Source organism: Eupeodes corollae, chromosome 1, assembly GCF_945859685.1.
Source record: "Eupeodes corollae chromosome 1, idEupCoro1.1, whole genome shotgun sequence".
Lineage (NCBI taxonomy): Eukaryota > Metazoa > Arthropoda > Insecta > Diptera > Syrphidae > Eupeodes > Eupeodes corollae.
In genome coordinates this window covers 16,082,307-16,108,062 of record NC_079147.1, presented here as the reverse complement: position 1 = coordinate 16,108,062, position 25,756 = coordinate 16,082,307, and the positions used below count along the sequence as shown (strand labels likewise).

At 34.6% G+C, this 25,756-nt stretch overlaps 1 protein-coding gene across 3 annotated transcripts in view; it reads right to left on the bottom strand.

The window, feature by feature from the left end:
* The window catches only part of LOC129938341 (mucin-2), a 304,608-nt gene that overhangs the window by 104,085 nt on the left and 174,767 nt on the right, over positions 1-25,756 (bottom strand). For all 3 annotated transcript variants that reach the window (XM_056045829.1, XM_056045828.1, XM_056045830.1), the window contains exon 4: positions 22,674-23,162. In XM_056045829.1, coding sequence (XP_055901804.1) covers positions 22,674-23,162 — 489 coding nt within the window. The remainder of the gene's footprint in view (positions 1-22,673; positions 23,163-25,756) is intronic.

Genomic DNA, 25,756 nt, shown 5'->3' with positions numbered 1-25,756 from the left:
CAACTAGAGAAACTAAATGAAGAAAAAACTTCGATGACTACGAGCAAAGCAGAGACAACAGTAATTCTGGCAACGGCTCAAGTAAAGGTCAAGAGCTAACTTCACACCACTATCGCAAACAAAAAATTCAGAAAGATCTGTCACCAAATAGTTGATTTATAGGTGTCAATTCTGTTAAAGTTTTGACAACTAGTCCTCACGAGAATTTGTAAACAAAAGTGTGGTTATTGATTTGAACCTTGTCAATGATTTTCGCGTTCGGGTAAATTTCTAGAAGTTTATTTCTATATTGAACAAGTGTTGGTCTCTTCTTTCTGTAGATAATAGACTGCTCTCGGATGACGCTTATCCCTGAATTTGTAAGCTGGTGCGCCTGCCTATAATTTTGTCCACGATTTCGGCAGAAAGTAGTTCGAGAATGACAGTTCTGCGTTGTGGATTTCGCGTTAACGTTTAATTTGCAAATTATCGCCTTCCTGTAGCATAAAAAGCCCCTTGCAAGTCTGTAAAGCTAAATGAGTTGCATTGGTTTCTGCTTTTATAGGAAGGTGTACTACAATTGAACTTTCATTTGCCTTCGTGAGATGATTTCTAGCTGGTTTTCTAGCAGATCGTGGTTAAGTTGTTCATTAACTACTTCCATTATTTTATCGTTATCAAGGTGAAAATATTTTTTGCAGTTGTTTAGGATCAGGAGAAGTTTCGGTTATATTTCTCTTTTTATGATTATTTTTCATAAGGAAAATACCGTACTGGAGAGATTTTAAATTTTCGTTCAAATAAGTATCTAACTGTATCCCTAGTCACACTAGCTACATAGATCGTTCAAATACGACATTGAAAAATAGAACAATTATATTCTGGCTGCTCCAATGTTCAAAAAATCTGACATGGTGATTGGAGGCGACATCTTTGGTTAGATACTGCAAGGCGGTGTCAAAAAGCTAATGGCATCATTGGACAGGCAACTTAATTTGGGTGGGGGTTATCTGGTTTAATAAATCAATAAAAATACAAAAAAGTTACGTCAGCAGTAACAATTGTGGAACGATTCTAAGAACTCGAAGTACTAATGACCGACGGAACCATGATTAAGGAAGATATGGCGTGCTTGAGTTGAAATAAAGGCTTAGCCAAAAACAGACGTGTCGTTTATTTCTTTTCGAAATTATTTTCAACTGTCGATTCGATTTTCTACAAATATTTCCGAATTTTTCAACATTATAAATATTTCTTATAAAATAAAATTAATATGAAGCCATAATCTTAAATTTTTAAAAAGATATTCGAGTCCAGAATCAATGTTTACCAACTTTGAGTGATGTTTTTTTTTAGGTTTTTATTTTTGTATAAAAAAATGATTTTTTTAATTATACCAGATGTTAAAAACGTTATTCTTCGTTGCACAAAACTGTTTTGGAGATACAGTAGACTGGCGATAGAAAAAACACTGTCTTTCGTGAACACCGGCTAAGGTGAACACTTTTTTTTTACATTGAACATTAGCGTGAACAGTGTGTGAAAACCCTATCACGTGAAAAACTTTTAAATGCGTTTCACATAAAAAACATAGCATGATTTGATCGTTTTGTATGTTTTTTAAATAGTTTTACTAAATGGGGAATCCCGTTAAGGAATTTCCAGGTATTATTTACTCTAGTTTGGCATTTTTTTTGCCGAGTGACGGATGGATGCCAAGATTTAAGAAGCGTTATGGTCTACGTTTTATCAAAATAAGTGGTAAAAAGTTATCTTCTACGCCTGACCATGTGGATCCTTTCAAAAACAATCTGCTATCCAAAAAAAAAAATAGCTAGATCTATCTCACAATCAAATATACAATGTGGATGAATCCGGATTATTTTGGAAGCAGCTTCCTGACAATACATACGCATCATCACAAGAAAAAAATGTTCCTGGTAAAAAAAACGGAAAAACTGCCCGTTACTTTTTTCGCTTGTACAAACGCAATAGGAGAACATAAAGTTAAGCTTTTAGTGATTGGAAAGGCAAAAAAACCTTGCTCTTTTGTGAATTTTAAACCTCCTGTTGACTACAGTTGCTCTAAATCGTCATGGATGACAGTTGCTATTTTTAAGAATTTGGTTTCATCATTCTTTCGTACAACAGGTAGGAAACAGATTGCAATTTTGCATTGATTTCAAATGTTTTCATGTGTAGGTCAGAACATTTTTAAAACACCAAAGCTCTTCTTTTAATTGATAACGCTCCATCTCATCCACTCGAATAGGAATTAACATCTTAGGACGGGTTAATAACTGAAATGTTTATGCCGCCGAATGTCACGCCATTCATACAGCCAATACAGACCAAAAAGCTATAAGACTAACAAAACTTTTTTACACAAATAGTCTTCTGGCATCAATTGTGGCCGAAGAAACTGATGTTATTGAAGCATTAAAAAAATTGAAGTTAAGGGACGCTATTTGCTATTTAAATTCGGCTTGGCAACGTCTTGAAAAAGAAACAATAGCAAAACGCTGGACGAATATTCTAAGCTCAATAAGAAATTTAAAAGACTGAAAAGCATATCCTTCCCACTAGCTGTTTTGAGAGAAAGAATTTGTTCACCAATCAACTCTCAAGAGGAACGTACTCACGCAATTAATCCAGAGGTTTAAACATTTTCTCTTGTATACCGAAAAACATTTGATTCGATTTGAAAAACATATGAATTTCAGTTAAAACGTATAATTTATTTTAAACATTTTAAGAACTTCAAATTCGTCAACATGAACAACTTCGACAACGTGAACAGGCTCGGTTTTCAATAGTTCACGTTACCGTGAGTCTACTGTAAAATCATTTTTTGTTCGTTAAATTTTCGTTACAAGTTAAAAAGGAAAGGGCCTAAATGGCTGCCTTGGGGAACACCTGAAGTGGCTAGAATAGGATTGGAACGTAAGGTTCTAAATCGGATATAATATTAACAATTCTTAAGTAAGAAGTAATCCATTTCAGGAAAAGATCTTTAAAACCTAAGGAGGAGAGTTTGAAGACAATAAAATTATGAGAAATGTTGTCAAACGCTTTGCTGAAGTCAGTTAAGATCATACCAACTTCGATCCCGTTTTTAAGACTCTTAGAGTGAATGAAACGAACTCAACAGGGTTGGTGTTGACTGTTGAAAGATCTATTTTTAAGAAACCGTGAGGTTTGCAACGGAAGCTGAACGTAGAAAAATAGGGTACAGCTTTTTATTTTCATTACTTAGCCATGAAGGTCTACGATTATACCAAGCGGGGGCTGATGTAGAAACTATACGTTCAGTAAGAACGTAAAATGCAGTTAAATTGAGTAGTCATTGTAAAAAAGGGTTAGTGTGTTCTTCAATAGACATATTTTTAAAATCAAATGGAATTCTGGTGATATAATCTGCTTTATGAAAATCATACAAAACATTATTACCCACTTTTGTAACCAAGAATAGGAAAGATGTACTTGATATTACACTTACCTCTGATTCGATCCACAATATGATTTCAAACTGGCACGTCTCAAAAGAGAATTCCTTCTCTGACCACAAATACATTCAGTTTGATCTCAAAGATGTGGAAAATACATCGAAATCACCGGAATACAAACTGGGAGCGATATAGGGAGGTACTAGCACAACTGCTTGATCACAACCTTCTTAAAAGCTCCTCCAGTAAAGATGTACTAGACCTTTCTGTAAATCATCTCACCGAAGCCTTAAATGAATCAATGAGATCTTCATGCCCTGTAACCTTTTTAAAGGGTAAAAAAAACTTAATGGTAGCGTAAAGAACTAGAACCATTCAGAAAGAGCTGTTGAAAACTCTTTAACAGATCTAAGTACACCAGATCTCCTTCTGACTGGGACTTATACAAACAAGCTCTAAAGCTATATAAAAAAGAATTCAGGAAGAGTAAGAGGTCTTCTTGGAGAAACTTTTGTGGTAAAATAGAAAATACTTCAGAAGCCTCAAGACTTAGGAAAATTCTCTCAAAAAGTCCAACAATACCCAGTGCTTTAAAGACAGAAGCAGGCACGTGGACTATCACAGATGAAGAATCTCTTAATCTGTTATTAGATACCCATTTGCCAGGTAGCTCTAACATACTCAACGACTTAACATCAGAGTCTCTAGCTTCTACAAGCGATTTAGTTGATCTAATAACGCGGGAAAAACTGCAATGGGCCATAGACAGCTTTGATCCATATAAATCTCCAGGACCAGACGGAATAATTCCGGCCGAACTACAAAAATGCTTAGACATGATCATTCCACCATTGGAAATGATTCTGACAAGCTGTGTAAGGTTGAGATATATTCCCAAAGCCTGGAGAATGGCAAAAGTAATCTTCATTCCTAAAGCAGGAAACCCTCACACGTTAACCCTAAAGATCTACGACCAATCAGCCTATCATCCTTCCTTTTTAAAACCTTGAAAAGATTGATTAAAATTTACATCAGACATAATTTAAAACCATGTCTCATTTGCACAGCTCAACATGCTTACTCTAAGAGTAAATCAGTAGAATCAGCACTTCACTCGCTGGTACGTATTATTGAACATATCCTGGAATACAAAAAATATAACTTAGTAGCGTTCCTAGATATTGAAGGAGCTTTTAACAACGTCAGTTACCAGCAATGAATAAGCTGATATTAGAGAAATCACTCAAAGATCTTATAAGTCTCATGCTCTAAAGCAGGACAATAATTTCTAACATGAGAAGTTTTACTACCACCAGATCGGTGGTTCGAGTCACTCCCCAAGGTGGAGTCCTTTCGCCTCTATTATGGAACATGGTAGTAAACGACCTACTTCCATCATTGGAAGCAGAGGGTTTCAAGGTGATTGCCTATACTGACGACGTTGCAATATCCGTATCTGAGAAGCACCCCCGAGTTCTCTCGGAACTCACACACAAAACAGAATTAATACTCTTTTCGAGAAGATATAAACTTCTTCAGATTAGGCCAACCAAGATTAGAGGAATACCATTAGGTTTTTCCGACCACGCTTAATATTTGGGCCTCATTTTAGACAAAAAACTAAATTGGAAGGCAAATATTGATGAAAGAGTAAAAAAGGCTATTGTAGCGCTTTTTACTTGTAAAAAGGCCATAGGATCAAAATGGGGCTTCTCCCCAAAAATAACCCACTGGCTATACACATCGGTAATCAGACCGATACTCATTTATGGAGTATCCAGTCGTATGGTGGACGGCACTGGACAAGATGGTACATCTAAATAAGCCCATCAAAGTCCAGCGGTCAGCAGGTATGTGCATCACAGGAGCACTTCGCTCAACACCAAATGCAGCATTGGAAGTGCTTTTAAACTTCACACCACTTGTCATCTTCTCCAAAAAGGTGGCTGCCAACTCATGTGTAAGGCTTTGAGCCACCTCTCAATGGACCAGCAACAATACTGGACAAACTACTATTCTAGATTGTTTCAGATCTATCGCAGATCGCTTAGACTATATACCACCCCAAAAATGGTATTCGGTAAAAGCTTTCATGTGTCCATCCCTTCAACATCCACCTGGGAAGAAGAGAGACCCCTGGAAGACGATTCGGTACACTTCTATACTGACGGTGTCTTTTCAGAACAACTGAATCTCGGTCTATTCTATAGACTTCCCAATCAATGCAAAGACAAAGTATAAGCTCTACAATTGGAGTAATAACGGGACACTGCCTCATAGGAAGACATGCTCTGAGGCTAGGGGTCTACACAAATGACTTCTGTAGAAGCTGCATGGACGAGGAGGAAGAGGACGCGGTCCAACACGTTCTATGTACATGTCCAGCACTCTCCATTAGAAGGAATAACTTTCTCGGTAATCCCTTCCTCGATAACACCAGTGAACTGGCAACGATTGACACAAAACGTCTCTCTTACTTTATTAAAAGTACGAAATTGAGTAACCTCATTAGTGGTATCACAATGGATCCTTGAGCTCTACGTGCGTCAATGACATCTGGCCAGCCACTCCAACCTAATCTAACCTTACTTATAGGCACCAGTTAAGGCATAGAACGTTAGTAGCAAGATAAGGTAATAACTATCAATAGCTGACAGAATTTGGGACCAGACAGTGATGAGTTATCTGGGTCGATTGAGAATATAAGATCAAGTTGTCGGTTCATATTATTTCAAAGAATTAGGAATGAACTCGAAGCTATGCCAAAACAAAATTCAGGTCATTTACTCATTATAATGTTTAATATTTTACTATCTACACTGAATTTGAACTTAATGCAACTATTACATTTTCATCGAGATCATTTATAGCCAAAGAAAATTAAAACCTCTCAAAAGGCAATTATTTTGTTTTAATTTGCTTTAATGCTCATAAACGAGGCGGTGGGAGTAAATGTGTTGAGAATTATTTCATTCATCCTCAAATACGAAAAAATGCAACAATATAAAAAAATAATTAAAATAATTTAACCGAAACTTTTTTGGGTTATATTAAACTCTCCAGCACTCATAGCACAATTTAAAAGTATAGTAAAATGCATATAAATAACGCATAACTATGGCATTCCATTAAGAGGAAGTTTTGTTTTTATTTTGTTTTTAATATTAAAATAGTGATGCAATTTTGTTTGGCTTGATATAAAAAGTGAGAATATTTTTCCAGGTCAGTGAGTGCATTGTATCTTTTTTTGTGTTATTATATTTTATAAGAATGGGAAATTTTTTGAACTCATTTTTGTTTTTGTTTTCATTTTTTTTTTTTATTTTTAATATAAGTGATTAATGTGCTGGAAAATGTTTGCATATATATAAAAAGAATGTCCTTGTTAATTGTTTAATACATGAAATAATTAAAAAATTAAATGGTGTGAAACTATTATCGTTTGTGTGATGTGATTTTTATTAAATTGATTTGATTAATTAAGTTTTTGTTTTTTAATTATTTTAACTAGGGCTCTTGATTTTACCCGGGTAATACCCATTTCATCAAAAATCCGGGTATCCGGGTACCCGGGTAATGCGGGTATTACCCAAATTTGCGGGTACCCGGGATATGTCAACTGGCGGGTACCCGACAATATCGTGTTACGGGTACCCAGTACTCAAAAATGCTACAACTGCTTATGAAATAATATTTCACAATATTTCCTTCACATTTCTCTTAGATCTACAACCTTACATTCTTTTCTATAAAAAGAAATATCCAGAATCCAAATGGTTTCGCAATAATAATTAATCCCTGCCCAGCAATAAATCAATATTTTGAACAAAATAGATTAGAATGTAAAACACATTATAAAATATATTGTTTCGTAATGCATTCATAAATCATAACGTACGAGTAACATAACAACAACAACAAACAACATAGGCTATGCGATCACGATGAGCACCTACTAATGAGTAATGACAATGAGTAAACATAATCATTATTATGATATAATAGGGAGTACTGTTACTGTTTTAAGTAGTACTCGTACCTTTAGTTTGAGATCAATAAAGTTTATTAAAATGATGGCAGTTAACTGTTAGTTTCTAGACTTGATTACAAGATTAAGGGCAATGCTTTGCCTAATAGGCAATGTCTATTGGTACTTTGGTAGTTTAGTTTCTGACTATCATCTGAAGTGAACTGACCAAGTGACAAGTGCTAAAATGAGTGGAAGAAGAAAAAGCTGGGTTTGGCGGTTCTGCAAATTAAGTGAGGACAAAACAGAAGTTATCTGCAATGTTTGTGGCACTGCAATTTCTTATAACCACTCCCCTTCATCAATGAACAAACACCTCAGATTTTTTCAAAAATATGATCCAGAAAGGTTAGTGTTTGACTTGAATTTCATTAGAGCATTGATATTTGAAATAAAAAATAGTAATCAATTCAGTAAAATTTCTAGAAAAACCATTTTTTTTTATATATATGTACATATGTATATTTTTTTTAAATGTTTATTAAGAATTAAATTTTGCAAAAAGTATTCATTAAAACAACTTGATTAAAAAAAATGTGCAGCGTGATTCGGTGTAACAAAAAGATAGAGCGTGTAGCTTGGGTGAAGAAAAGAAATAAAATGCGTGGGTGCAAGAGCATGATAACAACATCACTTTAAAGTTTTCTTACTATCCGAAAAAACTGAAATGCAATTTATTGCAAATTCTTTCAAATTAATGAAATTTTCTTACCAACTACTGTCTTAAAATACGTTAAACCAATGTATTGTATATATCTGTTACATGTTTTTTTAGGCAAAAACTTAAAACGCAATTTTTTTTTAAACATAACAAAGATTTTCACTTCGCCTTTTAAGAATAACCAACAAATTCTAGTTACAAAGTTTGCAGAAAATATCTTGAGTCCATATTCATTTTTGGCTATTTTAATTGTGTTTTAAAGATAGTCAAGAATAATTGTTTTCAAAAAAATTTGAATAAATTCAATGAAGACCTTGTTAAATTTTGTTATGAGCATTTAAGCCAAAAAATAAAAACGCAGTTTACTCAATACTTCTCTTATAATTCCAAATTTATTGATCTAATTAAAATCGTAAGAGCCGTTTCGCAGAAAATCCAGATAAAAAAAACCGTTACTTGGAAAGTACCAGTTCGAGCCAGGCTGATACAAAATAACAAAAAAAATAAAACTAGATATTTTCTTTAAACTCTTATATATGAAGTTTTAGACCCCCTCCAATTCGATTTTTTTCTTGTCTTAACCCAACCGACATCGATCTAGCTTTTTGTCACACCTAATTCAAAATTTTTAAAATGATGGCATTGTTTTAAGAAATGTATTTTGTTTGATTGCACTTATTTTAGTCCCGATCCCGAAAATGCTTGTTCTACGCCTTCTTAATCGAACAGTTCCACAGTTATGAATAGCAGGAGCAGCAGTAGTGGAGATCCTCCAAGAAAAAAAAGACGCCGAAATGACGAAACTTACAACGCTAAGCGACAAGAACAAATTTCGCAGGCAACCGCCTTCATGATATCTGCAAATGGGCTGCCGATTTCATTCGTGGAAAGTGATGGATTTAAACATTTTTTGTCTGTTGTTGAACCCAACTATGAAATTCCAGCAGCTTCAACTATTTTATCCAGGTTACAGCTATTATATAATCAGGTTTATGAAAAAATTAAAAATGCGATAGGGTCAGCTTCTTCTGTAGCTTTAACTACAGATGGTTGGTCGTCCAGAGCACAGGACTCATTCGTATCAGTTACTGTGCACTATGTCAATGATAAGTGGGAACTAAAAAATTACGTATTATGTGCAGACTACATGGAAGAAAGGCACACTGCAGAAAACTTGGCACTTATATTAGAAATGGTCATAGCAGAGTGGGATCTACAAGGGAAAGTATGTGCAGTTGTAACTGATAACGCAGCGAATGTTGTATCTTCAGTACGTTATGTTGAAGAAATTCAAAATTCCACTCTAATATGGCTGCTTCTGAATTAGGTAAGAAACAGCTACAACTTGGCTTACAAGAATTAAAATTAATTCAAAGTTGCCCTACAAGATGGAGTTCATCGTATCTCATGTGTGAAAGGCTTATAGTAAATCGAGCAGCTGTCGTTGCGGTTTTGGCGGACAGAACTATAACGTCATTAAAACTGGCACTGAAGCTAGAAATAAGCGAGAAGGAATGGGCTTTATTAGAAGCTATGACCAAAACTCTAAAACCATTTCAGGTTGCAACTACAATTTTATGCCAAGAAAATATCACAATTTCTGTTCTTCGACCGATTATCAATGGGCTCATTAATAAACACCTAACTTCGAACGTCGGAGATGACGAAAATACTATCAAATTCGTGGAAACGATAAGAGAAAGTTTGCAGCAGAGGTTTAAAATGGGATTTAGAGGTGAACTCGAAGAAGTTCTCACGGAACAAATTTCATCATTTTTGGATCCAAGACACAAAAACTTAGACGTCGAGGCTGAACACATGAAAGATGTTATAAGAAACCATGTGCGGCATCTAACAGAAAATTCTTTGCCGAACGAGAATAGAGAAATCGTTTATGGGAAGCGAAGTGCCATGGACTTTTTATTAGATGTGAAATCTGATTGTGAAAATTTCAACGAGTTTGATATGTATCTGAGGGAACCACAGATAAACTACAATGTTTCGGAGCCCTTGAAATGGTGGGAAAATAATGAGGCAAAATATCCAAAAATAGCACTGCTGGCCAAAAAGTATTTATGTATACCAGCGACATCGGTATCCTCGGAACGCTGTTTTTCTGCTGCAGGTAACATTGTTACACCTAAAAGATCAAGTCTGTTGCCAGAAAATGTTGGCTTGTTGACATTTTTGATGAGCAATCAAAAATTGTTACAATCAAGTCCTAAATAAGTTTAAATTTGTCATTTTGACCACGTTTTAATTTCTTAACGAAAAAATTATTGTGTTTTTAATGAATAACTTCTTCTTTTCCAGAAATGTTTATTAAATTTACGTTTTCGACATGAAGATAATTTTTGTTCAATAAAAAAATTTGACATGAATCTGTTTATTTTTATTTTTAACCAGAGCTACTCGTACATATAGTCGAATCAAAATCCGAATACTTATCTATGTATGTTGTAGCAGAGAAATAATATAATTATTATTTTCTTTCAATCTTTCTTTAAGTCTTTTTTTATAACTATACACGAATATGTTTTGGGTACCCGGATTTTACCGAGTACCCACAAGAACGCGGGTACCCGAAATTATGGTACCCGGGTAATACCCGTAAGTGCGGGTACTCGGGTACCCGGGTAATTACCCGGGTATGCGGGCATCAAGAGCCCTAATTTTAACTCATCTCATGTGGGCCAAGTTTTGGTTTATTAAATAAATTATTTTAAGGTTTAAAAATTAAAAGAATGCTACGGTAGAAAGAAAAAACCAACGTGTGTTTGTACCGAACGTCTTATTAAACCATACGTCTCTAATGTCAGATAACCATAAAAAACACACCGTAGCTTCTCTTTCAACATAAGATAAGTTGATCTGACTATTACTAAGAAGAACTTAAGGGAAATACCTTAGGTCAAATTCGTTTTTGTAGATAACGTTGTTATCAGCTTGATTTGTATGGATTTATTTTGAGCTCATTTTCTGCAGAAGACTTTCAAAATCTTTCTTTATTTTCCATGTATCTTCTTCGATAAGTCCCAATTATCAGTATACAAATGTTTGAAACAACTATAGGTACAAAGAGGCAGATCATTTAAGAATAGTGCAAACAAAAGGGGGCCTTAATTGGATCCTTGTGGAACACCTCTTGGTATAGGCAAGTGTTATTGTTTAATAAAACAGTTTGAAAAAATATGATGAGGAAAAATTAAATACATTTTCCAAATACTTTTAAAAATTTATTAAGGCTAGGAAAGTTACTTGATCCTTACCAATTTCATTTCTTATATTCTTTGTTGCCTTAGTTAATGAAGTGACACTGATATGCTATGCCCGAAAACTAAATTGAATACTATTAACTTGGTTATTTTTCTGGAGAAACTTAGAAATTTGTTTGTGCAAAAGTTTCTCCATGACTTTAGACAAAAATGGGTTTATAATCTGCTGATGAACTACGAGTTTCTTTTTTCTTGACAAAAGGAGGCACTTTTGTTTCTTTGTATAACACATACAAAACGTTATGACAGTGTTGAAAAGATGAGTTAGAAATGATACTAGATAAGGTAAAATTATATCAAAAAGAGGCTGGGATGCTACCCACACTGATAACTTCCCATCCCGTCTGTCGATTTGTTTTGCTTAAAAGTTTGTCTATATGTATTTTTACCAAATTTGCGCACTATTTATTGTAGATTTTATTTTTTATGAAAAAAACGGACTGTTGGATTTTTATATAAAAATTACTGAATATTGAAAACAATATTTTCTCTGAAATAAAATAAGTTTGAAGCCAATATTTTTAATTTTTGAAAAGCTATTTGAGCCGAAAATAAATTTTTACCAAGTTTTATTAGGTACTGTTTTTTTTAGAGTTTTATTTTTTGTAAAAAAACTGTCAATTCGAATTTTTTTAAAATTTTACCAAATGTTGAAAACAATATTTCTTATAAGATAAAATTAGTTTGAAGCCAATATTTAAAATTTTTCAAAAGATATTTGAGTCGAAAATCAATTTTTACCAACTTTTATACATTTTTTTTAGGTTTTTATTTTTTGTAAAAAAAACTGTCAATTAGATTTTTCTCAAAATTTTATCAGATGTCAATGACATTATTTTTCGTTGTAAAAAACTGTTTTAGAGATGAAATCATATTTTAGTCGTAAAATTCTGGAGGTGACAAATTTTTTTTTCAGTTTTATTGATTTATAAAAAAACCGTTATATTGATTTTTTTCAAAAAATATACCTGTTTGGTATCACGTTACAATATATTATATAAAATTTAATTCAAGTCTCTAGCGTTTTTGGGTTGTAAGATATTTAAGGTTAACCAAAATTTTCACCTTTTTTTCAAACTGCTATGAGAGCCCTTTCTGCATCTTTCTGCCTTATTATCTGTATAACAAAATTTATTTGAAGTCGATACCTCTTCTGGTTCTTGAGCTATGGACGACGAAAAAAACGTCGTGAACGTACGGACGTACGTACACACGCACGCACAGACATCTGTCTAAAAATCTTTTATTTCGACTCTAGGGACCTTGAAACGTCGAGAAATGTCAAAATTTTCAATTTGACAAATCGGACCTATTACAATAACTTCCTATGGGAAGTTAATAAAAGTAAGGTTATACTCGTTAAAGCTGGGTATGTTAGAACTTATTTTCAAAACAATAAAATAATAGTCATCACTAAGCTCAAACTTTTTATAATTGAAGATGTTCAAATGGAAGATATATGCATTCAAGAGGACACAAGCGTCCACAGGTTATTCTCAAAACCCACCTCTGTCTATCAACTCCTACTCTCACCTCCCCGCTATGATTATAGGTTGCCTAGTACCTCAACTGGACATTGGGTTCCAACCCCAGTGGAAAGTTATTGGGGGCAGCAAATGAATGAGAGGGGAGAGTTGTTTCCACTTGGGCACTTTTCCTTATTCAGACGGTACGCAAGAATTCCCGAAATGGAATCAACGGTGGCGTCTACACTTACAGTAAGGTTGAAATACTAACCTGATATAGGTGTTCTGCGGCATATTCGGAGCTCAGGTTTATAAGGAGAGTTTTATCCGGCTCCCCGTTCTTGTAGTTGTACTAAGGATCTCGCCATTCAGGTCAGGGGTTGCGCCGTCTGGGTGAATTCCTGACCACTTAAAAATATCTTAGTGACGAAGCACCAACAAGCCTCTGATACGGACAGAACTGTTAACCAGATTCCGATCGACGCGCTTCTCTTCTTCGGTACAAAGGATGCCCGAAAGTTCCAGGGGGCCAACATTAATGTAGAACTACGGTTATCCCGATTAAAGCCAAAACCAAAAGTACTGTGAGAAGATACAACGTGAGACGCCTACAATCGCAAGAGACTGCCATTGTTTTTTCCCGATAAAGTCACTAACAACCTCTTAAGAAGTAGCAATTTTGTCTTGCAGCCATCAGAGATGACGATTCTGAAGTTCAAGTACAAAACGGGGCTGCATATAAGGACCAGAGCTGCTGGAGATCTCTACGAGCAGAGAGGAGAGAGGAACCTTGGGTTCTTTTAGATGGAAAAAGGGAAGCGTAAAAAACGCGTGATCGAGGAGATAGAGAGAATGAGCAATGAGGTTCGTTAATTGTACCAAGTTTGATTCAGTGAAGACAGCATATCAAAATTCAAATGTGGCATCGCTGCCAAGTTTTTCAAGGTACCAGGCGATTAATTTTTTAGGGAGCATGCCCGATGAGTGGAATCTCACCAAAGTTTACATAAGAAAGAAGACCGTCTAAATTGCGCCATCTATAGATGCATCAGTCTCCTTAACATTGCATATAAAATCCTTTATACCGTATTATATGAACGTGTGAAGCCGTTCGTCAACAACCTGATATGTCTTTATCTGTATGGCTTAAGACCAGTAAAGTCCACCATTGACCAAATATTCACATTACATTACATCTTGGGAAAACCCCTGGAACTTCAAACCGATACCCACCATCTCTTTATCGATTTTAAATCCAAGTATGACATCTCTAATGGAAAGAGCTCTAAAGAGCAATATCTAGTTTTTGATATCCCTGTCAATCTTGTACATTGGTGCAGAATGACGATGGAGAATGCACGCTGCTCTATCAAGGTCACACTATCATTCTACTTCTTCAACATCGTTCTAGAATGAATTGTTCAAAACTCAACCGTCAACACTAGAGGCACAATCTTCCAAAGGTTCATCCAATTACTCGGATACGCAGATGATATTGACATTATTGGAGGTTCAAGGCGTGGTATCAGTGGAGGATTTTTGATAATTACGACGGAAGCGGAGAAGATGGGTTAAGTGGTCAATGAGGGCAAGACCAAGCATATTCTTCATTGAATCATTGGACATTGAATGAAGATGTCTTGGACAAAACACCACCATTGACAGCTATTACTTTGAGGTAGTTAAGGACTATGTCTAAATAGGCTACGCTTAAAATGCAAATCGCTGCTTCTTTGAACTTATAAGGCAATTCAGTAGTAAGGTCGTCTCTCGAGCATCTTAAGTCACCACATATTATATGACGCTTATTATACCGGTTCTCATTTAAGGCACAGAGGCTCGAACCCAGTAAAGAAAGACGATAGCGTCTTGAGATGCCTTGAGAAAAAAATCCTATGATTTCGATTTTATTAGGCCATAACTAAGTCCTCGAATATTTTCCTCGACAGTTGCTTTTAATCCAAAAACTTGTTAATCGAATTAAATAAATGTTTGTTATATGATTTGTATAAAAGCTTTACTTTAAATTTATTCAAAAAGTATGCAGTTTTGTGTTTTTATTGAAACTTATTTACTTTATTGATGTAATCAGTATTTCTAGTCCATAACAACAACAAAACACAAACTGATTGTACTTTCCGCAATTCCATTTTCAAAAAACACGTTAAAAACGTGATTCAATAAAATTTACCAGAAGAAAATAATCCCTCCCTTTGAATTAAATTCAGTAAAATCCATCAGTGTAATGTTTTCAGAATATCGCTTATTATTCCATAATATTTAAAGTAATTTATTTTTAAAACGAGAAAACAAACGAATGCCTATTTTTTGGATACCTTTTTCCTTTTCATATACAAATTGTATACAAGCGAAGCATAGATATAAAAATTACTTGTAATTTCAGCTTTTACTAGATTCGGTATAATAGATATTGACCTTTTAAAAAGGTTCACATCCTATTGAAATGATTTAAAATCGTTAAATATGCTACTTTAAATTTTTGTTTAAACTGGGAGTAAGGAATTTAGGTATTCATTTGAATATTTTGTTTCTGGGTTTCTGGAATGAAAAATCCGAGTTCTTAGAATTGTTTTATTACATAAACTACTTTTTTATGGCATATGGTATAAATTTAATATGCAATGTTATGCAATTATTTTGTGAGAATTGGTTTGTACCACGTGCAGGTGAAATGTATAAGACAGTCATCGGCGAAAAAATTCTGAATCAATTTCATATTTTTTGGGTGATACACGTGCACAAGCACGTGCACATGCATCAAAAATCCAAATTTTGAAAATGTATTATTCTGAAAGCAAACAGTAATTGTTAAAAGCAAAATTAAGAGCAGAAAAATAAGTCCACGGGAACTAAACTCACCGATAGACTTTCTTTCTTCTCAGTAGGAAATCCACTTTAAAAAAGTGGCCCCAATTCACGTGCTTTGTGGGAATTCAATTCCAAAAAAAAGTTTCTATCGAATTTGAAATAAATTCCCACTTATTTGTTGCCAAAACATTTATAAATGGGTAAACCCAAAAATATAGAATTAAAGGCCAAATTAAATAACGACAGAAGGAAATACTTGTTTAAATTTGTTGCCTAGATGGCAAACAAACTTAGCCACTATCATAACAACTTTTTCCAGATCTGTTCTACTGTTTCAACACTTTGCTAAAACAATCTACATTTTCGTAGCCAATACTAATGATTTTATAATTTTTAAATATTAAAGTTTTATTATTTTATATTTAATTTTCAATTGTTATTAAAAAGTTTAATAAGTTGGATCATAAATTCCAAAGCTGACGTAGTTGTTGATTTAAGTACATAATTTAATAATTTTTTGTATTGCTAACGAAAACATAAAATTTAAAAATAGTGAAAACAAAGTATTATTATTTTATAATACCAATTTACCTTGATTTTATTAATTGGACAGTTAAATTTGAAACTCTGCAAAATTTTCTGGTGAACCAAGCTAATGAAAACATTCTAATAATTGGTGAATTAAACAGACGAATAGGAGTTTTCCAAAATTCTTCGTTCGTAAATTTGAGGAGGATTTTGGGTTTTATATTCTAAGCGGGGTATCCAAAAGTGATTTTACTGGCAGTTTTACATTCATTTCTACCCAGGGTTGTTCTGTAATTGACTACTGCTTTGCCAAATGGTGACTGGCTCAAAATTGTCAATGATTTCAAGGTGATTACTACTTCCTATTCATCGCATCCTCCTATATGTGTGTCTTGCAAATTTAGGACCTCTGAATGCGATTCCCGACAACAAATTAAAAACGTATGCAAAAAGCTTCTTTGAATTGATACAAAATCCGATAATTATAGAAGAAATCTACTTCAACACCCAATCAATCCTTCAAGCGTGGTTTAAAATACTGTTCAGAGATGTTCAAATGGTAAACATGTGAATTCAAGAGGACACAAGCGTCCATAGGTTTTTCTTAACCCCACGTCTGTCTATCAACTAATACTCTCACCTCTCCGTGGTGAACATCGGGTGCCTAGTACCTAAAATGTAGATTGGGTTCCAACACCAGTGGAAAGTTGTTGGGGGCAAGGTGTTTCCACTAAGGCACCTCTCCCCATCTAGACGGTAGCGGAGGAATTCCCGAGATGGAATCAACGGTGGCGTTTACAGTTTCAGTAAGGTTGATCTGGCCCTCCAGGTTGGGGGTTGTGCCGTCGGGGTGACTTCCTGGCCACGTGAAAACATCATAGCTGCAAAGCACCAACAAGCCTGGGATACGGACGTATTTCATTTTGACAACTTACGCAAACTAATTAAGGACAATTGCTACCACGAAAACTAACAGTGCTTATTATATGGCTTTGTCATTGGAGCCAGACTTAGGTAAGAAGTCTTGGTCTCTAGGTGCATCAACGAGTACCTCATGGCCATCCGCATCAAGGCTAAATTTGGCAACATTAGCCTGATATGCGCGCACGCCCCACAGAGAAAAAGGATGACAACACCCAAGACATGTTCTTCGAGCTCTTAGACAAAACATATGAGCAATGTTAATGCAAAGCTAGGAAGGGAAGACATCTTTGGTGAAATAATCAGGAAAAACAGCCTGCACGACAACACTTCCGGCAACAAATTCAGGCTCATAGATTTAGCTGCGGGGCGAAACGTCTTCCACACCTGAACATCCACAAAGGAACTTGGAGTTCTACAGATCAATATACCCTCAACCAGATTGACCATATTGCTTCCAGTATCATGGATGTCCGAATTTTCCGGCGAGCTAACATCGACTCGGACCACTACCTTGTTGTAGGCAAGGTAGCACTTCGGATTTCCAGACCCAAGGCAAAACAGGGAGGTGCTGTGAGAGGGTACAACGTCAAACGTCTACAATCGCAAGAGATCGCCAAATCTTTTTTAGACCGAGTTAGAAGTAACCTCCCTCGAAGTTCTCTGCCGCCAACACAATGTATCGAAAACCAGTCTCAACATTGCCAAAATGCAATCAGAGAAGCCGCCTCTGATGTTCTGGGTTTCAAACAGCCACTAACAAGGAACCCCTGGTTTGATGAGGAATGTCGACAGGCAAATGCAGCCAAACAACAGGCACGCAAAGTGGCGCTGAATAAAAGGACGAGAGCTCCTCATGAGCTCTATGAGCAGAAGAGGCGAAAGGAACACCGACTTCTTAGAAGGAAAAAGAGAGGGCATGAGAAACGTGCGGTCGAAGATGTTGAGAGGTTTTAAAGCACGAATGAAGTTCAAAAGTTTTATGAAAAAAAATGGTTCATAAATCTAGAACCGAAGGCTGCAAAGACGAAAGTGGAAACATCATTGTGGAACCGCAGTCAATGCTGAAGCTATGGAAGGACCACTTCTCCAGACTGTATAATGGTGACCACGAATCGAATTTCGCTGTCAAGCAGGATGATCTATTCAACATAGACGACGAAAGCCAACAATCCGGTTTGTTTGTTTGCCCGATCCTGAGAAAAGGAGACCCTCTAAACTGCACCAACTATAAAGAAATCAGTCTACTTAAAATCGCTTATAAAATCTAATTTTAAGCTTTAGTTGGTCACTTTTATTTTTAATTTTGGACATTCATTTTTTGCCTCAAAGCTTACGACAATGTTCAATCGACGTCATTGAATTCATGACTATATAAGCACTATTCAATTTAAATGCTCTACGGTCAATACTGTCCAAGAGGTTTGATTAAACAATTTATTGAATAAGAAATAGACAAGAGATCATTAAAGAAAATGTGCCCTGCGGCACACTAACATTTATTTTATTGACTTATGACTTAGAACCATCCAAATACTGCTTGTATTGAACTGTTAAAAAAGTTAGTTTCTCATCCAACGAAGGAGGGTTTCATCTAAGCCGAAGGCACACATTTTCGATAAAAAGTCCTGATGCAAAACCTAATAAAATGCTTTTAAAATATCAAGCGCAATAATTTTACTTTCTCCAAATCGATTTGCTCCACTGTTCGGTTAGAGTCCGGATCAATAGATTTATGTGTGTTAAGATCTCTTAGAACTCTTGCCTCAATACGAGTGCCAAAAAAGATTGGACCTTTATAATGACTAGTACGGTCAAGAACGGGTGGAATCATGACACTCATTGTCAGCACTGGATTGGAGATCTGCCTAGCAAAGAAATAAGCTTTCTATTGAAAACAAAATGTAATTGACAACAAGCATAGTAACCGAGGAAATGGTCGAATTCCTCGTGTATTCTAAAGAATGGCCAACAATTTTTTCTACCTTTGGAACAGTGCAGTATATTTTGAAGTAATTTTTGGTAATGTAAAAATTTGGTAGATCGAATATGGCATTGCAGGCTTTCCTGACTTGCTTGAACTTTTTTTCTTATTTAATAAAATAGGTGGGGCACAAGTCCGTTGAGAACTTGGGCGTAGTAACTTACAACTCTCAACCATTCCCGTGTGCGAGTATTTTTGTCAGAAAGAGGGGACCTTGCATAAATGTAAATCATTATTATAATGGAAAACGATTTGAATGATTTATTTCTAATCCTTCTATACAATGAAATTAAATTTTTATCAAAAAACTGTGAAAAAACACTTTCTCATATACTATATGTTTTAAAAAACCATTGCTGCGATCAAATACAAACATTGTTTCCTGTTTGAAATCATCTGTCTTGAAATATTCAAAATTTAACCATAAATAATATTGTACTGAAGCCCCAGACCTATATTTATATTTCTGGTTAAGAACTTCTTTTTGAGAGTGAAGACATAACTAAAATTACCGTGGGTTGGGATGAGGGTTTGAAAAGGTAATTTTTCTGATTTTAAATTCCAAATGATAACCACATGAGTGATGCACTAAAATATCAAACAATAATCCCCGATTACAGAAATATGTGTAGAAATCATTTTACTTTCAGCCTTCTGTTTGCCAGGAGCATTTTAAGCTTTTTCAAATGCATTTTTTAACTTAAAACCTTTATAACTTTTGTATTATGATATGTAACCAAAAAACTGTAATACATCAAAAACTAAGTAATGACCACCTGATTAAAAAATTAGTACAAAAGATGTTTTGGCTGCAGTGTTCTGCGTTTTTCAACATAAATTCGCAATAACTTTTTTCCGATATCAAAAATCTTTTCCTGATCCAATGTGCATATAACAAAATCTAAAGGAATGCATATTTAATTTGAGGCATAACCATCAAATACAAAAATTATGTTCCATCATCAAAATGAATGAAAATCAACCATTTAATTCGAACATTGATTTTATAGAAAAAATCATTCAATATCAGATTTATCTAATGGAAAACTCAAACTCATTTCTTAACTATCAATGTCTTCACTTTCATTCTCCTTTCGTTTAACCATTTCAGTTTTACAATGTTATCTTTCATTGTTCAGCCACAGTCAAATGAGGAAAATTCTATGCCTATATTTAGTACCGCGTTTTTCCAAATTGGCAACGATTTATTTGTTGCAATAAAACCCTTTACTTTGGCGGCTATAAACTTCCTTCGAAACCTTCTGAGTTTTTTTTTAAAGCATATTTATAACTTTGAATCATCGATCCGTCTTAATGTCCAAAATATTGAGGACCTGGAATTAATGAATATTTAATGGCTGAATCACAAACACGCTTCAGCTTCGGCTTCGTCTGCGTTACGGTGGGCCTGCTTCGAGGTTGCTTTGAATGACATTTCTATTATTTCAACCATCCAAAGAGCAAAGATTTTGTTTATTGACATTTTTTTACAGCTGTTGAGCTGTCAGACAAAGCAAATGTTCAGATAATTGAACTAGATCTTCCGTTTGGAGTCACATTACGTTACATTACGTTCATTTCCTTACGATTGTCAAACGAAACCTGAGGTCGAAGCTCCATTTTGATAGCATGCATTGAATTCCTATGGCTGAACTCGTAAACGTCAGGTTAAGCGTGTTTGTGATTCAGCCATAAAGAATTGTTTCATGTGAATGTTGGATAAACTCTGTGAGGCTATAAAAAGTATCCTTTCTATCAAATTCCTTCCCATTTTTACCTCTCGAATTTTTCCAAATGCAACTGTATTTATAACCTTTGTTTTTAAGTTGAAAAATACTTTTGAAAAAACATAAAATGCGTCAAGCAAACACAAGGCTGAAAGTAAAACATCAGGAGATTTCTTAAAGTATCACTCATAATGTTATCATTAAGGTCTCAAAATCGGAAAAATGGTCAGTTTTGAACAGTCACCTCCGGCCACGGCTGAAAAAAACCTGCCAGACGGTTACATGTAAATATATTTTAGTTTTCACTCCATTCTTAAAATGTATATTGCTGGCTCCTAGACTATTTGAGTATTAACGCTTGTAGTTATTAAAAAAACATCCTTTTTTAAGTTTTAGGTTTTTATTTCATAACTAATTTTTTAAGCACTTTGCTCTTGAAATATGTTCAACAAACTATTCTCATGTGAACCTGGAATCTATATTAACTTTAATACTTGAATTTCAAAAAAATATATCGGCTTAGTTTTGGAATTTATAATACTGCCCTATTTAATACGTCTCATATGAACATAACCTCATGTATAACCTTGACATTATACCATATTTGTTTATTCATAACTTCAAAGAGAATTTGCGAATCGTTATCTTTTATATATATAGCTAATCTCATGTAGGTATACTTTTAACCTTACCTTGACTAAAAAATAGAATTCAACCTTTAAATTGGGAGAGAGATATTTTAAGAATTTCTGTCTGCATAAGGGACTTTTTTATACCTACTTTCTTTAAGCGGATTATGTACCTCAAAAGCCACTTGCTGCTATTATGCTATAAGACACATGCTACTTGCCTTTACCTTTCCTATAGGAAACTGACTTTTATCGTTTTTATCTTTGTTGTTTTTACTTTTTTCACAGAAGTAGGTTAAAACGTGCTATGGGATACTCCATTCTTTCCCTGGGTTCTAGTTCCTTTATCTTGCTCTTGTCCCTTATGATTCCCCCATCTTTTTAAACATCGAGATGAAATAAGGAAACGTCATAAAGAGTCACCTCAAAAGAGTGTAATCAAAAGAAGCATCAAATCAACAGCTTCTGTGTAAATTAGCATATTTAAAACTTGTCAAAAGCCAAAATAACCTCAATGATGGGTTTAGAGACTATTGAAGCCGAAATACGAATTAACAAAATTGTACCAAACAAATTTTAGAAACAAAGTCAATAAATAAAAGGAAATCGTTATCAGCAAATATCGATCTTTCCTGTTTCCTAATTTAAATTCCTTTTGATGAATAAATAAATTGCAAAATTTGGTATTTTAATGCGCATACAGAGATTCAAATTCTATGCCAAAAAATCATTCACATATAGGAAATATAGGAAGTTATACACTTTCTCTCCTGTCCTGTCCTGAGAATCGATTAATTAATATTCCAATCCAACAACCCCATTCAAAAATTCGTATGCATCAGAATCCCAAAGTCCCTTCGTATAGACTGACTGGAGAGAGCACTATCATCATTTATCGTTTAAAATGCCAAAGCCATCAGTAGGACGAGAGTTTGTCTAAAATTCCTTCCATGACAACAAAAAGCCTATGTACGAGTTTTATCGTAGCTTTAGCTACTTTCATCCTTCCCCAATTTGTTGCAAGTAAGCTCATCCATGAAGGTTTTATTTTTCATGTGACTCAGGCTCACACTGGCTACACTTAACTCACGTCGCATCATGGCAAAATGCAGGTAGAGTGGCGACAAGAGATAGAGAAAGCTACTCTCGATGCAGTAGCATAGGAACGAAGAAAGGGTCAAATTTCTATGGTTGCACTTACCTTAGTCAAGAGTGGTGAGTTGACGTTGCCTTCTACTGTTCCAATTGATTCTTCGTTATTTGTTCCACCTCCGGGTGTTTGTACAGGAGCCTGTTGTTGTTGGCTACTGCCAACTTTGCCACCATCATGATGGGGCAACATCGGTGGCCGATGATGAGATACACCTTCAGGAGTTTGTTCACCCTCCCGCTGGCCAGCAGCTGCGTTATTAATGGTACTCGTTTTTGCCGTTGTCATCTCTTCCAATTGCTGCTCTAGTTCGGGTAATAAATCTGTAGGATTGATTGGTGTGTCTTCTGCAGCTCCTGCTCCTACTCCTGCTGCGGATTCTGATGGTGATGCTGGTATTGCGGCAACTGGATGCTCTGCCGCATTGACGGATGGAATTTCGAAATGGATATCACCTCCTTCAATGGATTCATCGGCTATGCTTGGTTGTTGTTGTTCTTCGTGTTTCAAATGATCCAATTCAAGGACATCTTCGTCAGGCTGGAAGACAGAATACAAAATATACAAAACATTGATTTTTATGTATTAGAAATATAAGTAGACAAAAATACATAATGTATTGGAATATTGATGACAGGATGATTGACAAAGAGGATAAAGAATATTATGGTCTTGTATATCAAGGTCTATTGAAAACCTTAGTAAAGACATAAATACCACAGAATTATAAATCTTGTAGTGAATTAAGTGCGTAATATTTCAATAAATAATCCCTTCATTTCATTCTATTACTTGGATTTGACATTCCTTGAAAATATTTAACCTTCGAAATATGTTACTCTGGGATACAAAATATGACGGGCATTTCTTGTTCTTTAGTTTATTTACGATTTAATAAATAATCAGTTCATAATTTCTTGGAAACTTTGGAAGATTTTCATTTTTAATTAAACTAAAAGCTTAGACGTCTTTTAGATGCACTTTTCCTTCGATATAAGATAGTTTTTGAGTTTTAAATTGTATACGTTTTTTCTGTAACAAACGGACTTATCTACTTATTAGTTAAATAGAAAATCCAGTGAAATTTTTTTTTCGAAGTATTCACGAGCATTATTTTTAAAAATCCTGACTAAAGTCTTATTGCGGAATGACCATTTCCTTCTGAATGACGTTTGTAATAAAAACAGCTTTCAAATTAAGTTGAATAGTAGTACACAAAACCAACTCAGGGACTAGACAATAAAAACATGGTAAGGCTATAGATATTTTTTTTTATTTTTAAATCTTTATTTCATTTGAAAAATACTTAAAACTATATAAACTTCAATCCATAGTTACATAAAAGTACATTAATTTTAAGATTATTTACAAGAATGAAATAGTTAAGTACAATCTGTTGGCCGAAGACAAGAAGCGAAATTGAAAAATCTTTCAATAGTATAGTATGTTACACGAATAACAAAAACAATATCCATAGCATGAATACTAGCGATAAAAGTTAGAGTAGAATCTTACTAGTGATGGGTTTTTGACATTTATACGAGTCTCGAATAGATCTTATGTGATTTTGTTCTCAAATGTTGGCACGATAGATAATGAAATTGTATCTTGATGGCTGTGTTCGTTAAATAGTTGTGCATTTGAAGTCATGTGTTTTCCATTGGCGAAAAAAAATCTGTTACTCTTGATATTATTTAGTTTTGTTAACGAAAATGGACTAACTGCGCTTATTTTGCAAGATAAAACAATAGAAAAGATAATTAAGTTTTGCTATGTTTCCACTAAAGGTTTATCTCACTTTAGATTAAAAAAATCTTTTTGGTGTTTCAACCGCACAAGAAAATTTAAAAATGATTAAGTTTGACAGCACTTTCTAAAATGCAAATGGTGTTTCGATGTTTCTTACAAAGTGCAAGTGAGATAGTTTGATTCGTATTAAAAAATGAAGAATTGAATAGTTCAGCACCATATAAGAATATGCTACCTACTCCATGTGCATTACTTTTTTTAAATTTGATTAATACAAAAATATTATTATTAAGAATAAATTAAAGAATTATGATGAACTTCAAGCTCTCTTCAACACCACATGTTAATGTAGTAGTGTACGAACAAACCCCCTTCTCGAAGTTCTCACTTAATGTCAAAGCTGCTATTGTTAAATGAACTTTTTTTGTATAGAATCTCAATTTCCAGCTTTTTGAAAATTGTCCATTTTATAAGTTTTAGTTACCTAGTTATTTTTGCAAAGTTAATTTAAACATTTGATCACAAAACTTTCTTCTATTTGTGCGTTTTTTTATTATTCTGACAGATCTTCTTTCAGCTGTACAAATTTTCGAATACAAAAATCTGGCTACTGCGGATCGTATTGTTGGCAATTTCTCACCTTACTATATATGAAATACCAAAAAAACGCACTTATTGACGAGTTAGAATGGTGATTTCTAATCCAGGGAAAGCAGTAGACTTTTTCTAGTCTCGTCTCGGTTGCACGATACAACACCAGGACATTTCTCATCTCGTAGCAAGTCCTGAACGAAAGAAATCTGTGGAGTATGTATGGTTTTTGAAAGTTTAACAAGTTCACCGGAGGATAGGTACAACACTGTAGCAATCGCGTATAGGCTCGCGTATAAATACCGCTTTGTGTAAACTAAAACAGGTCATTGGTAATGAGATATTTAAAGCAACCAATCAAAATTGAAAGGCTTGGAACCTGTGCTACTGCCAGGAAAATATGGCCCAAGTTCGACAAAATCCCGCGCGATTCTGCACCTAGACAAGACAAAATTTGCTGTGTTACCATAAAAAGAGAATTAGGTTTACTATAGACGATATGTGCAAAGACTGCAGTAATAAGGAAGTGCCCCTTTTTATACCAGTGTCCAGCACTGTTCCACACTAGAAACATACTGTTAAGCAGACAGTTTTTGGGAAACCTTGAAGAACTGGAAGACATTCCAGAAAACAGTCTATTGGGCTTTTTCACAGCCTTTAAGTGGCTAGAGCAAGACAATTCATAGACATCATAGGTTTTATATTTTATTTTCAAGGAAGTTCAATAATTCGGAGTATTACAATGGGTCTTCAATGATCTAAGTGTGGGGATAATATCATCATATAATCGGCAG